Source organism: Rissa tridactyla, chromosome 1 (assembly GCF_028500815.1).
Source record: "Rissa tridactyla isolate bRisTri1 chromosome 1, bRisTri1.patW.cur.20221130, whole genome shotgun sequence".
NCBI classification, from domain to species: Eukaryota; Metazoa; Chordata; class Aves; order Charadriiformes; family Laridae; genus Rissa; species Rissa tridactyla.
Genome location: NC_071466.1, coordinates 204,281,713 through 204,296,303, shown reverse-complemented (window position 1 = coordinate 204,296,303; position 14,591 = coordinate 204,281,713). Strand labels below are relative to the sequence as shown.

Below are 14,591 nucleotides of genomic sequence, written 5' to 3'. Positions count from 1 at the left end.
AAAACAGAAACAAGGCAGCCTTGATCCTTTTTATTTCACTTGCTTATAACATTATCGTGCTTTGATGAGAACACCACAAGAAGAAAACCCATGAAGAAAGGTGATATTACTAGGCAAAGAAGTGAGAGGGGACCAATTTTTCTACTTTGTTGTTTTCAGCCTCTCCTGAAACACTAAGAGATTACACCCATCATCCCTCCTATTAGACTAATACCTTTGTAGAGTGTTAAGAGACTTTATGTACTGAGTTTAAATGGTATTTACAGACTCCCAAATTAAGTTTCTTATGTAAGGCAATATTTTATCTACATACACATACATAACCATTATTTATTACCTATACCAATCGACTACAAAGTATTGGCAGAGTTGACACTGAATCAACTGTGGAGAGAAAGTTATTAAGGATACAAACACTGAAAAACAATAAACTTTTTCCTATCACTGCAATGTTATTTTAAAACAGCTCCTTTATTACCAATGTAAAATTCACGGCATCAAAACTGAAATATTGCTATGGAACAAAATCTGAGAAGAGGCTTTGAAAAACAGACTCTGAGAATTAGCTATCAATTCATCTTCAGCAATCATTGCTAAATCAAACATGCCAGCACTTGGTGCACCACAGTTCAGAGTTTAACATATTAATTTAAACCTTGTGCAGTTTCAATTCAACTTAATACCTCCGTCTGTGAACTGTAATTAGGAAGAAGCTGGCACATGATCAGTTCCATGGCACTTGCATATGAACATCACTATGTCTTAAAAACACTCTGAATACAGGACAAGCAAGTACTCTGCATTTTCTCCATCAGCAACAACTCCCAGAGGTCCCATTTGGTCTGCTTTGCTTTTTTAAGTTTTTGCTAACTCTTGCATTATTTCCGTTATTTTTGTCATAATTAATCACATACCTGTTGGGATTTAAAAGATGCTGTGAACATAAATAATGCCACTTTCTGATTTAAAAACTCTGTCACATTTTCCTGCTTAAATGTATGTCTTCCAGAAAAATGAAATGAGGTTTCCTTCCACACTTCTTTAAGAGATCACATAAAGTGATTTTTAGCAATCTATGAATCTCACAAATAAACTGAAAAGATAATTTTTTGCTGTTACTTAACTTTTCAGTCTTAAAACAGTCTGAGAGGACTTCCTTTTACCTTTCTCATAGTTTTATTTTTAAATTTTACTGCTTCACATATTTATCTAAGATGTTGATTAAATGCTTTAAAGTGGGAAAGGAGAAAATACGTCAAATTCTTTGATTCAGATGTGTCACAATTAGAAGGGCAAATTATTCTTTTTTACATGTGTACACAGCCTGAGTTAAGCTAATATGTGTTCCTTTTTCCTCATTTGCAAAGACAGAATATCACAGCCATTAAGAAAGGCCTAGAATTTTAACTATTTTCAGATCTTCACAACATGTACATAAACACAGTGCCAGAATTAAAGCCTATTTATATGCCCGAATTAGAGTCTATTATAAAAATATTAAAACATTCTAAGTGTTTGGTTTCCTGTGTTCTTAATGAACTCGGTTACAACATGTGGAGATACTTAATGGATAGCTTCCCTATGATCAGTCACACCATGTTAGTATTTAAGCAAGCTGTCCTAAAAACAAGGAATATCAGAAAACTAATGTTACATAGTTATAAATGATGACATATAAGAATTATTACATACAAGGTCAAAGTTTTCTGTGGGAGAAAAAGTACCTTCCCTCCTTCCCTTTTTGTAAACTACTATGAATTCACAATCTCAACATAGTCATGCTCTCTGAAGTCGCGGGTGATGAGGTAGTTCCAGTTTTGGTTGTACCAAACGCTTATCCTTATACTCTCCAAAACTGCATCCCTGTTGACTCCAAAGCAACGAGCTTTGATTTTATGTGGTGTTTGTTTCCAGAATCCATTTTCTTTTGTCTTCCTGCAATGCCCTGGCAGCTCTGGCACACTTACCTTTGTGCTCTCAGCCATGTTACCATGCTGAGCAGTAGTGGTGACTAATCCAAGGCCACAGAACCTGACAGAAGACAGAGAACTCTCCAAACACAGCAAACACCAACATTAAACGAAAGGCTCAAGGCCTTCTTACAAGGGAAGTCAGCAACATCTAGGGATTGTGACATTGAAAAAGTAACAAGAGAAAAGCAGCAAAGCCCACAAGCCAGATGCGCAACTGCTGATCAAGTCTTCCAACATATTATCAGGGAAAGAAAACATCTAATTTACCAGCAAGAATAATGGATCAAATTACCAACCAAAATTTCTCTATCAAATTCACCTGGTAGCTTCAAACCATACTGAGTTTACAACTTTGTCAGCTTTGGCCATAATGGTCAGCAATGTGTGTCTTAAAACTAGACTTACCATTGCATCTGATTAGATTGCCGAGTTCTCTCCTATGAATCCTTCTGAGACAGACGAAGCTTTCCATAAAAGGGTGCTTACGCCAAACAACAAATGAAAATTAAAACAAAGCATTTGGTTCAATGAAATATTATCCCCAAAATAAACTTAATCCATTGATCTTTCCCAATTCAATTATCCAAACTACATTCTCAATTAATCACCAGTGATCTATAACATGAATTCTGCACACCAGGCACTGATGTATGGAAAAAACTATAATGAAAACAGCAAAAGTCTCAGAATAAATCTGTAAGGGTTTTCACTTCAATATACATATTCAGTTGTGGTTTATGTTAACATTCCTTTTAATTGCAGCTATTAAAAATACTCTCTTTTCACCAGCCTGGCAAAGTGCAGGGCAAGGGTTAAGACTAGTAGCTATCATAAGAAAGTGCAAGAGGAAGAGAAAGGACTCTGGTCTACTTACACTTTATCTCAAGTTTTCCTAATGTTACAATTAGGACAAGATATGGCACTCTGTGAGACACAAGTTAGTGAGAGTCATTGTGGAAACACAAAATTAGATCAAAAAAAGATCACTCTACAAGAATAACATCTTTATTCCCAAGACAAATATTCTCATTACACAAAACTAATTTTTCTGGCTTCAGAAATAAACATCAGAGAATACAGTTATTCTGTTTCTCATTAATAGGAACAAGAGAAAATTTGATTTTCTGCACCACGTTTCCTATAGAATATGCAGAAAGTTTGCCAGCTTGGGTGCAACATTTTTAGATAAACTAATCAATTCTCAACAATACTTACTTTAGACAACTGGGGAAAAATAGGTAGTCTATTGAATAAATAGTTTTAACCTAGTTTCTAGATGCTGCATGTACTAAACAACTTCGATTAGCAGTGAGAATGCAATACTTAGAAGTAACTCTTCCATACTGAAGACCAAAGTAGTTATCTAACAGGTATCCAGTGAGCTAAAATACAGCGGTAGCCTCAGCCTAATTCTTTATAGCTCTGTCTCCCATTAAGTCAACTTGAGATTCACATGTCATGTTTTCACACCCAGCTTCTCCAAGAGCCTTGACTGGCAGGCGTGCCCAGATTACGTCTGCCCACAATAGCAACACCAAGTCCATCACAAAGCTGCCAGTTCCCAGGACTGCTCGTCCCTGTCTAAAGAATGACTCTATAAAATGCACAATGCTGGAAGCCACTACCAAAATTGCTGTGTGTCATCTTCTCAACACTGTTGACATAACCCAAGACTTACGAGTTTCTATATAGCAAACATTTCTGGGAAACAAACAAATATATTAAGATCTCCAACTGACATTTAAAAATACAGGCAATGCTCTAAATAGCATTTGAGTAGAATTTGATTAAACATCTAGGACTTGGATTAAATATCATGGACTTGGACACTAACATGTGCTGGAATACTGTGTAACTAATATACAAAACAGGTCACCCCGAGCAACAGACTACCTTAAAAAACAAACAAAAGTAAAAATTTTTTTCAGATACTGTTATCTGTAAAGATGATTCCTATTCTTTTGAGCTAAAACTCATAATGGTATCATCAAGCTCCCAGTCTTTTCCAAATTTCCCTGACACTGCTAAAATTAAAACATTCACCTGGGAACAGATTCTGGCAACAGGGATCCATCATACTGTGCCTTGTGACACCAGGGAAGGGGACTTGAAAGAAAGTTTAAGCCTTTGATCTCCTCAGGGCTCCCTCTTTCATAAAAATGCTGAATTGTGACTGCTATTCTACAAAGAAAAAAAATCATTTAATCACCCGAACAGCCTCACTCTGAACAAATCACACGTGGTTTGTTTTGTAACTCAAGAGTTACTTGGCTGCAGTCAACCAGCATGCCGATACCTGTGTATTAGTGAAACTTGACAGCAATGCTTCCCTTTGAATCACTTGTCTTCCATCAGTCTGTTGCCCTTGATTATTCCGCAGAAGAGATGTAAAGCTACTGGCCATCCCTTAAAACCAAAGCCTAGCACAGCCTATAATCCTCTGATTGACACTTGCACATGGCAGGCTGAAATAATACGCTTGAAATTCCTCAGGCATCTAAACTCTTATTTCACAGGTGAGTGAATTATTGAGCTACTACATAAGCACGAGAGCTGAAACTTTAAAACAAAGCTAGTTGTTCACAGCAACAGAGGAAATAACCCAAATTCTTAGATTCACGACTTTAAATCCCAGGCTCATTTTGGCATCAAACTCAGACCTGCAGATGGCATCAAAGTCTACAGAAAAAGTAGCATTTCAGACACACCCATGCCTTCAATGTTTTGCACTCCTTGGCATGCCTCCCCACCCCTTCATCATTACCTTACTGTTCTTGGGTTTATGAAAGCTCTTCTCAAACACACACCTCTACTGATTCACTATAGACTCCGATTTAGTAGCTAACTCCAGTTTCAGAGCTCCTTCCAGAACCAGGTACAGGAGTGCCACACATTAGATCACCCAAGCCCCGTTTGCATCTAGGCTCACAGATACTGTCAGGCATACGCATACCATTAGATGTTGCAAGTGATCTACTGAGGTGGCCTTAAAAATCTAAGAGCTGCCACACTAATTTAGACCAAATACATACCTAGGCCAGTATTATACCTCTAGGTGCCAGAAACATATGTTTAAAGATGAGTATACAAGTAGATCACTCTATATTAGGAGAAACTTACATGACAGGGCTTCAGCAAACCCTGGCTTGGAAAGTCAAATTGCACTGATAGTAGTATACTTTAAAACTACTGATGGCTAGTGTCCAGTCTTATCCTTCTTAAACCCATCTATAATTTAGCCTCTACAACATATTGCAAAGCCACATTCTGCCGTCTGTACTGTACAAAAAGAAGTCTCTTTTTTTGCATTAAAGTCACTCTTTGGATACCACTGTTTTTTCATGAAAAAAAGCAAGTTATTCGTTCTTCCCTTTCTATACCAGTAACGATTTTTCAGGCACATCAAAATGTTCCTTAACTGCCTTTACACATCTGAAAAGCACGAGTCATAAATGAAGCTGTCCAGCATCCTCAATCCTTTACTACCTCCTTCTTTGGGCAATTTGTAGTTCTATATCATCTTTTTTGAGATGGTAAGATGCAAACCATATAATGTGAGCACAAATATAAACCACAATTTATTTTAAAATATTTTGTAATTTGCTTTCAAACATTAAAATAGCCACTTAAAAAAATCTGGCTTGAATAGTTGTCTTGTTATGTACCTTACTTAACTATAGGCTCAGCTACACTTAACTGGCATTCTTTCTACTTGTATTTTAATAACTTATGCCTTTTTTTTTTTCTAGGATTCAGTGTTCTACTGTTTTGGTTCTACAGGTTACATGATCTCAAACTGCCCAACTGTCCCTCACCAAAGGTGATAAGTAACTACTGGGTACTCAGGCTCTGGCAGGAGAAAGGAATAACACCAGCTGCCTTAACACACTTCTGCAGTCCCACATAGCTCAACCAAAGCCCAACCTTCTGAAGGTCCCAGGAAGGAATCTGGAGTTGCTTCTTTCCTAAACACTCTGGAAGAGTGAGGAGTCACCCTGCTCTACTGATTGTACCTTCACCCTTGAAGATGAAGCTCAATCATGGATTTGCTGTCCTTGCAGCAACCTTTCAGGCAACCGACCTCAGAAACAGCACTTCCATCATACCCATCTTCAGGCTCCGTGCAACTACCCAAGAACCTCTTCTGTAATGACTTTATACAAACATATATGTCTCAGGCTATGAAGAAGGACTAAAGTCACATATAGGTGAGCAACAGCAGGAGGGTAGCAAGTGGGAGATAAGCACAACTATTAAACAGAGAAATTCCTGGGGTGAGAGAGGAGACTAGAAGAAACAGATCAATGCAAAGAAAAAAGAGATGTCCCAAGAGAGAATTTTCTTTAGAACCATGAATACAAGAACAGTATAATTTTAGTACAGTTTGAAAATTAGTAAAAAATTGACTTCAATATCAGAATTTAAGGTACAGATATTGTACCTAGACAGCTCTGACCTTTATCGCTGCAACAAGAACAATAGAGATATCAACTATTTTCCTCAGGGATAGGAAAATATAATTGACCTCTAACTATGGAATTCTCCCTACCATTTTAGAAAACTGCAAACTAAGAATTGACAATAGCTCTAGGCAACTGAAGCCCTTGATTCTTTTAGTCTCCTACATGCAAATTATTGACTTTTAATCGACTAACTTCAGTTGAGGAAAAAACAGTAAGGCACTAATACTGTCAAGAAGCATTATTTCACCAGAGTCTATTCTGTGGTTTGCCTTTAAGCAACAAGTTCAAGGTAAGATTTCTTTAGCAGTAACACTCAAAGTGCCTTCGTAGCAGAACATTACTTCATTATGTAAAATCTTGATATAAAAGTCAAAAAATTTGCCAGCTACTTTGCTGGACAAAACCAGAATATGTGGTATTTAGACATACGATCTGTTTTAATCATAGAATTTCCAAATGTGTAAGCTAAATTAAAAACAGTACACATATAATGCAAAAAACCCCTTTTTCAGCCAAAAAGCTTGTTCAGAATGTCTTCTGTTAAAAACCATAGAAAAAGTTCTTGTAATCTTAGGCTCAAGCAGATACAGACTGCTGCAATTCTGCTCTGTAACGTGCTTTATTACATTATGCTTACCTTTCCAGCCATTTCTCTGCATACCTTCTGCACATTGTCCATTCAATGGACAGAGATCCATTCAAATACAATAGTTCCCAAAAGCAGAACTCATCCTAAAAGACATATTACTGGGGTAGAAAGGGAGGGACGAGTGGAAGACTACTACCAGACATCTGCCAACTTTAAATAGAACCATCCCTCTTACAATGTGCTATAACTGTTAACAGATTAAAAGTGAAAAATGAGAAAACTAGGCTAAGGGTCTTAAAAAAAAAAAAGTGTCAATAGGAAAACCAGGAAGCAAGGATTATCACTTCAAATATACGAAGGCTGAGACCAACAGTATTTTAAAGATATGAATACTGGGAATTTTAAAGACAAGTAGACAGACAATCTTTTATTCCTTCAAGTATTAATAAAAGATTTTTAAAATTTTTTTTCTTTTAAAAACACCCTAGCAAAATGGGGCCTATTCCCAAAGTCCCCATAGGCAATTAGAACAGAATTAGTTATTGATTATTAAAATACAGGCTAGATTACAAAGCTAAGAGTTGGGCAGAATGACAACAGGAGTAATCAGTAAGAAAAGGGAACGATTATGAACGCAACTGCTATATAGTTATGTTTTCATTTTTAACAGTCCTGTCCGTTTCTTCTGTAGAGAACTGAGGTCGCCTCATTTGCTTTCATTAGATATCGGCATAACTTTGGGTATTATCCTTCTGAATCTTTCCCAGTCCTCCTCTTTAATAACTTCTGAAAAAGTTAACGTTAGCTTCTCTAACATTCTTCAGCAAATCATCCCAAGCACACAAAAAAAAAAAACAACCAACGAAAACCACTCACAACCCAAAAACAACCAACAACAAAACCAACCAAATTACAATTGAGGGGCAGATACAAGACCACCTCAGAGTGTGGGAGTTCATGGTCATTCTTATATCGGAAGCCCAAGAGGTATACCTGTAGCCTTTGATCAGTGACCAGAATCCATTCAGCACAGGCAGAGCAACTACCTAATAGATGCTGTTTTTAAGAAAAACAACTTAGTTGTCACAATACAAAATTATTATTTTGTCTAAGCATAACACAAACACTTGAGGAAGCCGGAAACACTTTTGTAATTTCCCGGACAATAACTTTCTAGTCTTCCTCATCCATACCTAGACCCAGGCTTCCTTCAAACAAGGACTAAAATAATTTTTAACTTCTTTATACAGTTTACATTATACATTCATATAATATACTTAATATACATTATTATGTATAAATATGTATATGTAAATTATGTATAAATGTGTGTATATATACGTATATATATTCCCCATCCTTGGAAGTGTTCAAGACCAGGCTGGATGGAGCTTTGAGTAACCTGGTCCCCCATGGCAGGGGGGTTGGAACTAGATGAGCTTTAAGGTCCCTTCTGACCTAAACGACTATATGATTCTATGTGTGCATAGTAGCAAATCTAGTAGTATTCTCACAGGAGAAAACAGGAAAAGGAAGCTAGATAAGGCTTATTATCTAAAGCTCATTGTCTTAAGCAATCACAGACAGAGACCAAATGAAAATGGTTTTCAGTAAAGCTATAGATTTATTCTTTTATTACAGATATTAGGAAGACAAATAGATCAGCAATCAGTGAATCCACTCAAAGTACAGGTATCTTACAAGAAGCACGTGCAGTTTCCACTACTGCCCTACAGTTCACTAGTTAACATAGAAACAGTTCACCTTTGCCACCAGCTTTCTCAGTGAAAATAAGACAATCCTTAAAGACTGCAATCTTGAAAAACACAAACTGAATTTAAAACAAAAATCAGATTTTAAATAAAAACCTTGTCTCTTACGAGTAAATTAATAAAACAAATGTCTTGTGTTTGTTCCTCAACAGGACCAGCAGTTTTCCCCTAAACGAGGATATGGGCACAGTTTAATCCTATACAATGTTCTGATATAATGTTCTCATTGTCCCACATTTCTATTTCTTTAATGGAATTTCTAGCTTAACTAGACACATTTACATCCGCAACACTTACTGCTCCAGAAAATGCTTGAGACTGACCACAAACTTTATCTGAGAAGATTCATGCTGTAAGGCAGCAATCAAAAAGTTGAGTATTTAGCATAGCCATGAGAACAGGCTTCTCTCCAGGTTTTACTGTTGCCCTATGTCTAAATAATCTATGTCCATCAAAAAGGATGGTGTGCATGCCTTCCAATCTTTTTTTTTTTCCACACACACTACATCACTTAAATGGTCACAAAGCATATTTAGGACACCATCAAGAAGCCAAATAATAAACGAATTTTCTTCATCGTAATGTATGGGAATTCCACGAAGTTGTCCAAAACTAAAAATAACTTGATTTAGTCCAGTCTTTATCAAACCAAATTACATTTGTTATACAAACTGACATTCTCATTTATTCTGTAAAGACTGTCATATACATCTTCAAATTGAAGTTTTTAAAAAAAATAAATGGTAATAGCTTCTACAGTCTGTCATAATCTTGAGGAAAAGAAAAAAAAAAAGGGAGAGAGAGATGTTTGTATTTCAAAATCCATGTCCAGGCCTTGTCCACAAAATGTATTACCATCCTACTCTGTAACTACAGTAAATAAAACCACTAAAAAAATAAAAACGCACTGCAGAACAAGTGGCCTGGTCATCATGAACATTACATCCCACATACTGTGGCCTCAGAACACTAGTGGTCAAAATGAGGTCCATTTCACATATACACACACTTCAACCCTCTCACCCTTGCAAAAAGCTAATGAAAAAGCTTGCGGAGGGTTTGCAAAACTACTACAAGCAAAAAATAAATTAAGCTAATGAAAGTCACTGTAACACTGTGCAAGATGGGTATTTTTATGCTCCTCAAAGAGTTACTGAAAGAGGCTGAAAAACACTGTGGTAGAGAAACACTGACAACCAAAAGCAGTGAGTGATTTTCAGACATTTAAGATTCCACAGTAATATCCTATATCCAAAACCTTGATAGCTGTACAATACCTCTGGGTCCAAGAAGTTAGTCATCTGGCTACAGAAATCTGGCACTTCCCATTTTATCTAACATACATACCCTTCACCACTATAAAGCAGTATCACATGGCCTCTGTCACCTCTTCTAAAGTATTGCTTAAAGACAGAACCAAAATACCTACTCTACAAGAAAAGTGAATTTTGAAAAGTCAGTCTCGATATCTGGGTTTATGCATTTGTATTGAAGTTTTCAACACAATTCTTTCTCCACACATCCACACGACATCATCTGGATATTTTTTTTTTAAAAAACATACAAAACTCTATCCTTTAACTTTGGATAAAAAATTACAGTAACTATCTTAAAGATGACAAATCTCTGACTGGGTATTCACTTAGAAATAAAGTAAAGCAAAATAAAAATATCCAAGATAGAAGTTTGTTCCAGTTGAAGCCAACACTAGTCTGAATATAAAGAAGAGCCTACCATTCTGCTGAATGCAAAAGGTACACATACCTGAGGCCATCTTTACATAAGTGGGTTCTGTTAGCACCAAGTAAAGGACAGTAAATAGGCTTGTCTATCTGTAAACAATTTTATCTCTGAACACAGACTTGGGCATCTGTCAAAAAAGCTATTTCACAGACCTCTCTCCATTTTAAGAGGAAATAATTCAGAGGACCTGAATTAACCATTTTGATTAATCTTTTGTCCCACTCAAAAAATATATAACCAGTTTTTACACATTGCATGCAAGTTCACCTATTATAACCAAAATCAAGTGCTGTTATCTTAAAACGGCGAGATACTATTCTTTTTCAGTAGCCTGGATGATTGAATTCAAAGTGAGGCCATACCAAGTAGATGTTATTATTACATGCAATTTTAGATATAGTCTTGATTCAACATAAAGTGCTTTCTCTTCAGAACATGAACCACTTAACTTCTATTTTATATTTTTCCACCCTATTACATAAAAAGCATGGATTCACCTCCACCAGTTCTCATCATTGACTTAAGGGGTCAACACTGAGCAGTTACACGACCGATCTCGCAGCCTTCTATGGCAATTAAGGTCATAACAGACAAAAAGCTATTCAGCACTAAAGAGCACTGTAATTTTTTTCTTCTTCTTGTGTCATCATCTTATACTCTTCAAACAAAAGCCTGCAAGTAAGCTACAATGCAATATAACTCTCCTAGCCAATTCTAGAAGAGGAATCCTGCAGTTCCTTTGAAGCACATTGTTACCAGCAACAATGGAAGTTGCTCTATAAAGCTATGATCTGGCAGAGAAGAGTCTTCCTAAGAACCACAGTTAAAAAAAAAAAAAACAAACAGCTCTCTATTCAAAACCAAGTTACAATTTTCACATAGTGGACAAGTCCACTACAGGGAACTTAGGGTATAGAATTTCCACCCCTCAAATCAACGTTTTCATTTGCAGCTACTGTGCGTTTGATGTGCATCACAGATACTGTATGGCTCTAACACACTAGTATACGCTGCAGCAGTTGGATTTAAAGCAAAGCTAGAAACAGGACAAAAAAGACACTTTTGTTGAGATTGTCTTCTGAAATAGTGTCCAGCGCTGGCTTTACTTTGGGGGTGTATTTAGCCCTATGCAAGGAGACTTAAAAACATGAAAGGAGTTTCCCTTTCATAACGAAGCATAAAACAGAGTAGGAGATCTCCATGGCATAAAAGTGGTTTCAAGAGAAAAGAAAACATACGTAGCAGAAAAGAAGTGACGGCTCTGTTGTCTACCACAGCAAAACCACTGTTTCCCGAGGCAACTGAACAGATTGGGCCATTGCATCTGGAAATGCCGACTCAGTATGGCAAATGGCCAGCTACTGACTGTGCACCCAGACTTAACAGTAGCCAGATTCTTCAGCAAACACGAAAAGAGTACAAATTCTGCACTTACTAAGTGTCTGTGAAAGCAAACTTTTGACAAACTCATTCAGCAAGACATCCTGAGGCAGCCCTACTAAAAGGTGTATTAAACGCCATATCATCTAAGTAGAACAGAGGTTTATTAATAACCCTGTGGTTAAGACTCAACGGGAAGCTATAAAAACAATTCTGAACTAGAGTTACAATAAAATTTAACCTATTTCTGTTTTCAAAGTGGCAAAATAAATCCATGTAATGTTACAAACTGACTTTCCAAAAGGTTTTTGGAAACAACGGAACTAATCCAATTAGGCCACGTATCTTGCACATAAAATTTTGTTTCCATTGCAATAACTCCAAATTCACACAACTGAAAGCATAATGCAGCTTTCATACAACACTGGAGGAAACAGCAGTAGCAGAACAGGAAGTGAACGAAATTTAGCTGTCAAAGTCTGACAACCACTACACCAGCATTTCATCCTACATTATTTTTACCCACCTTAAAAGGAGGAAAAAAGCCCATTCATCATAACTAAAAAAAAAAATCCAGGGTCAGGGATGTATTATTATTTCTTTCTATGTAAATCAGAAAGAAAAAGACCTTGCCCCTTGAATCATTTACCATAGAAACATCTTTACCCAATCACATATCCATCCACCATACCCTGCTTCCCAGTTCTAAAGACTGGTCGACTTAGAGGAGAGGGTGATGAGGACATCAGGACATGTGTTTCCCTGTCAGAACAAAGCAGGTAGACTGGATCCCCAAGCAACAGAAATAAAGACAAGAGTCTATCGGTGACTTAACAAGTCACCAATAAAGTCTCACTGAACAAAATACAGTAAAAGTTAGCAAGGAAGTCATCCTACAAGGAAAAAAAATAAAATAGGGAGGATTCCAAAGCCACATTATCTTAGGAAAGAGTAGTTAAAGTGGGAACACTACAGAGATGGGAGAATGTTCCTATGTGGTTCAGTAAAAACAGGTATTGCAAGAATGAGAAAAGATGGACAGTGACAAGAACATGAAGAGTTAGCAAAAGACGGGGGGAAAAAAACAGACCACAACTTCTGTCTGTTTCTGCAAGACCAACAGAGATTTAAACAATAACGACAAAAAATACTGGTATCGGCATTGCTGGCAGTTTGACACATCTGGGAACAGGAAATAATCTGACGGTACCGAGTGGGAGGCAGAGAGGAGAATGGATACATAAGGCTGTCAGCAGGATAAGAACAAGGGCTGCCTGTAGATGGGACAATGCCGCCAGCAAGAAAACTCAGAACAGAAAGCACAGGGAGAGAAAGGAGACCGTGAAGAAGAGCCAAGTGGAGGGCGATTCAGAAGGGACGGGAGGGCCGTGCACATCCCCGACGAACAGGGGTTTCTCGGAGGGGGGCTGAGCCCGGGGCCGGTCCCCGGGGGGACGTGCCGACACCCCTGGTGGGAGGGCCCGGCCCGGTGCGGGCGGGGGGAGTGTGCTCTGCCGGGGAAGCTGCCGCCTGTGCCGGCGGCGGGAGCGCTCCCCCGTGAAAGCAAGCGGTGGGGCCGGGCCGCGGGACTGCCCTGACAGACGTTACGGGGCGGCGTGAGGGAAGCGTGAGGGAAGGGCACACAACGAAGCCGTCCCGTGGCGGGGGGAGGCTCCGTCCCGGTGGGGCGGGGGGTCCCCGTACTCACTTTTTGTGGGGCGGCGGGTGCTTGTCCCTTCTGCCGGCCGCCGTGGACTGCTTGGGCCGCCGCCTGCGGGCCTGCAGGGCCAGCACTGCCGGGGAGAGAACAACCGGGAGCCGGTGTGAGCAGCAGCGGCGGCCGCGCAGCCCCCCTCCCTCCCTCCCCGCTCCCGCCCCGCCGCCCAGCACGGTACCTTTCCGCGAGTTCATCGCCCCGCGCCGCTCGCCGGCTCGCCCCGACCCTGCCGCCGGTCGCCACCGCTCACTGGGCACCGGCCCGCAGCCAGCGGCAACCCACAGCCCTCGCGCCGCCCGCCCCGCGCCGCCGCCGGTCACCAACTGCGCAGGCGCGGCCCTGCCGGCGGGGCTGCGGCCGGAAAGGCGTGGGCGGGGCGGCGGCAGGTGGCGGCGCGGGCCCGGCGGCAGCGCACCTGAGGCGGGGCGCGGCCCCTCGGCGCCCGGCCCCGCCCCTCGGCGCCCGGCCACACAGCTGTCAGAGGGGCCCGCTCCGGCCTCCGACTAGCCGCTGCCCCTTCCGCCGAGGTGGGCTTCGTCAGGGCGTCAAACCAACTGGAAATGTGTTTTGCCAGATCTCGGGTTGTGGCCGGAGTAGCGAAGTGGATCCTCCCTGTTGTCATGCTGGGAGCTGTGTCAAGAGAAAGAGGAGAGAGCTCTTGGCAGCAGCCCGGGCGAGATCAGCTTTAGCCTGTCCCTGGACCTGTGTGGGGTGAGATGCCAGAAACAATTAACCTCATGACGCAAATCCAGGGAAATTAGATTTCCTTAATTCTGATTCTCACTAAGTTAGGTGATTGTCATGATGGACAACTCTTGGCAATTGCTTTTTTCCTGCTAACGATGTCTTGTTGCCTGTGACACCAGGCACTATTCACATTTGGCCTAGTAATGACCTGTTGAAAACTGACACTTCTTAATTGTGCTGTGCATAGCACGGCTCAGTTTTTGACAG

At 39.8% G+C, this 14,591-nt stretch overlaps 1 protein-coding gene across 4 annotated transcripts in view; it reads right to left on the bottom strand.

The window, feature by feature from the left end:
• The window catches only part of SRPK2 (SRSF protein kinase 2), a 158,953-nt gene extending 145,013 nt beyond the window's left edge, over nt 1-13,940 (bottom strand). For all 4 annotated transcript variants that reach the window (XM_054188152.1, XM_054188156.1, XM_054188157.1 and 1 more), the window contains exons 1-2: nt 13,816-13,940; nt 13,629-13,713 (exon numbers count right to left, since the gene is read on the bottom strand). In XM_054188152.1, the coding sequence (XP_054044127.1) occupies nt 13,629-13,713; nt 13,816-13,831 (101 nt within the window). In that variant the 5' untranslated portion in view covers nt 13,832-13,940. The remainder of the gene's footprint in view (nt 1-13,628; nt 13,714-13,815) is intronic.
• Between the last annotated feature and the right edge of the window lie 651 nt (nt 13,941-14,591).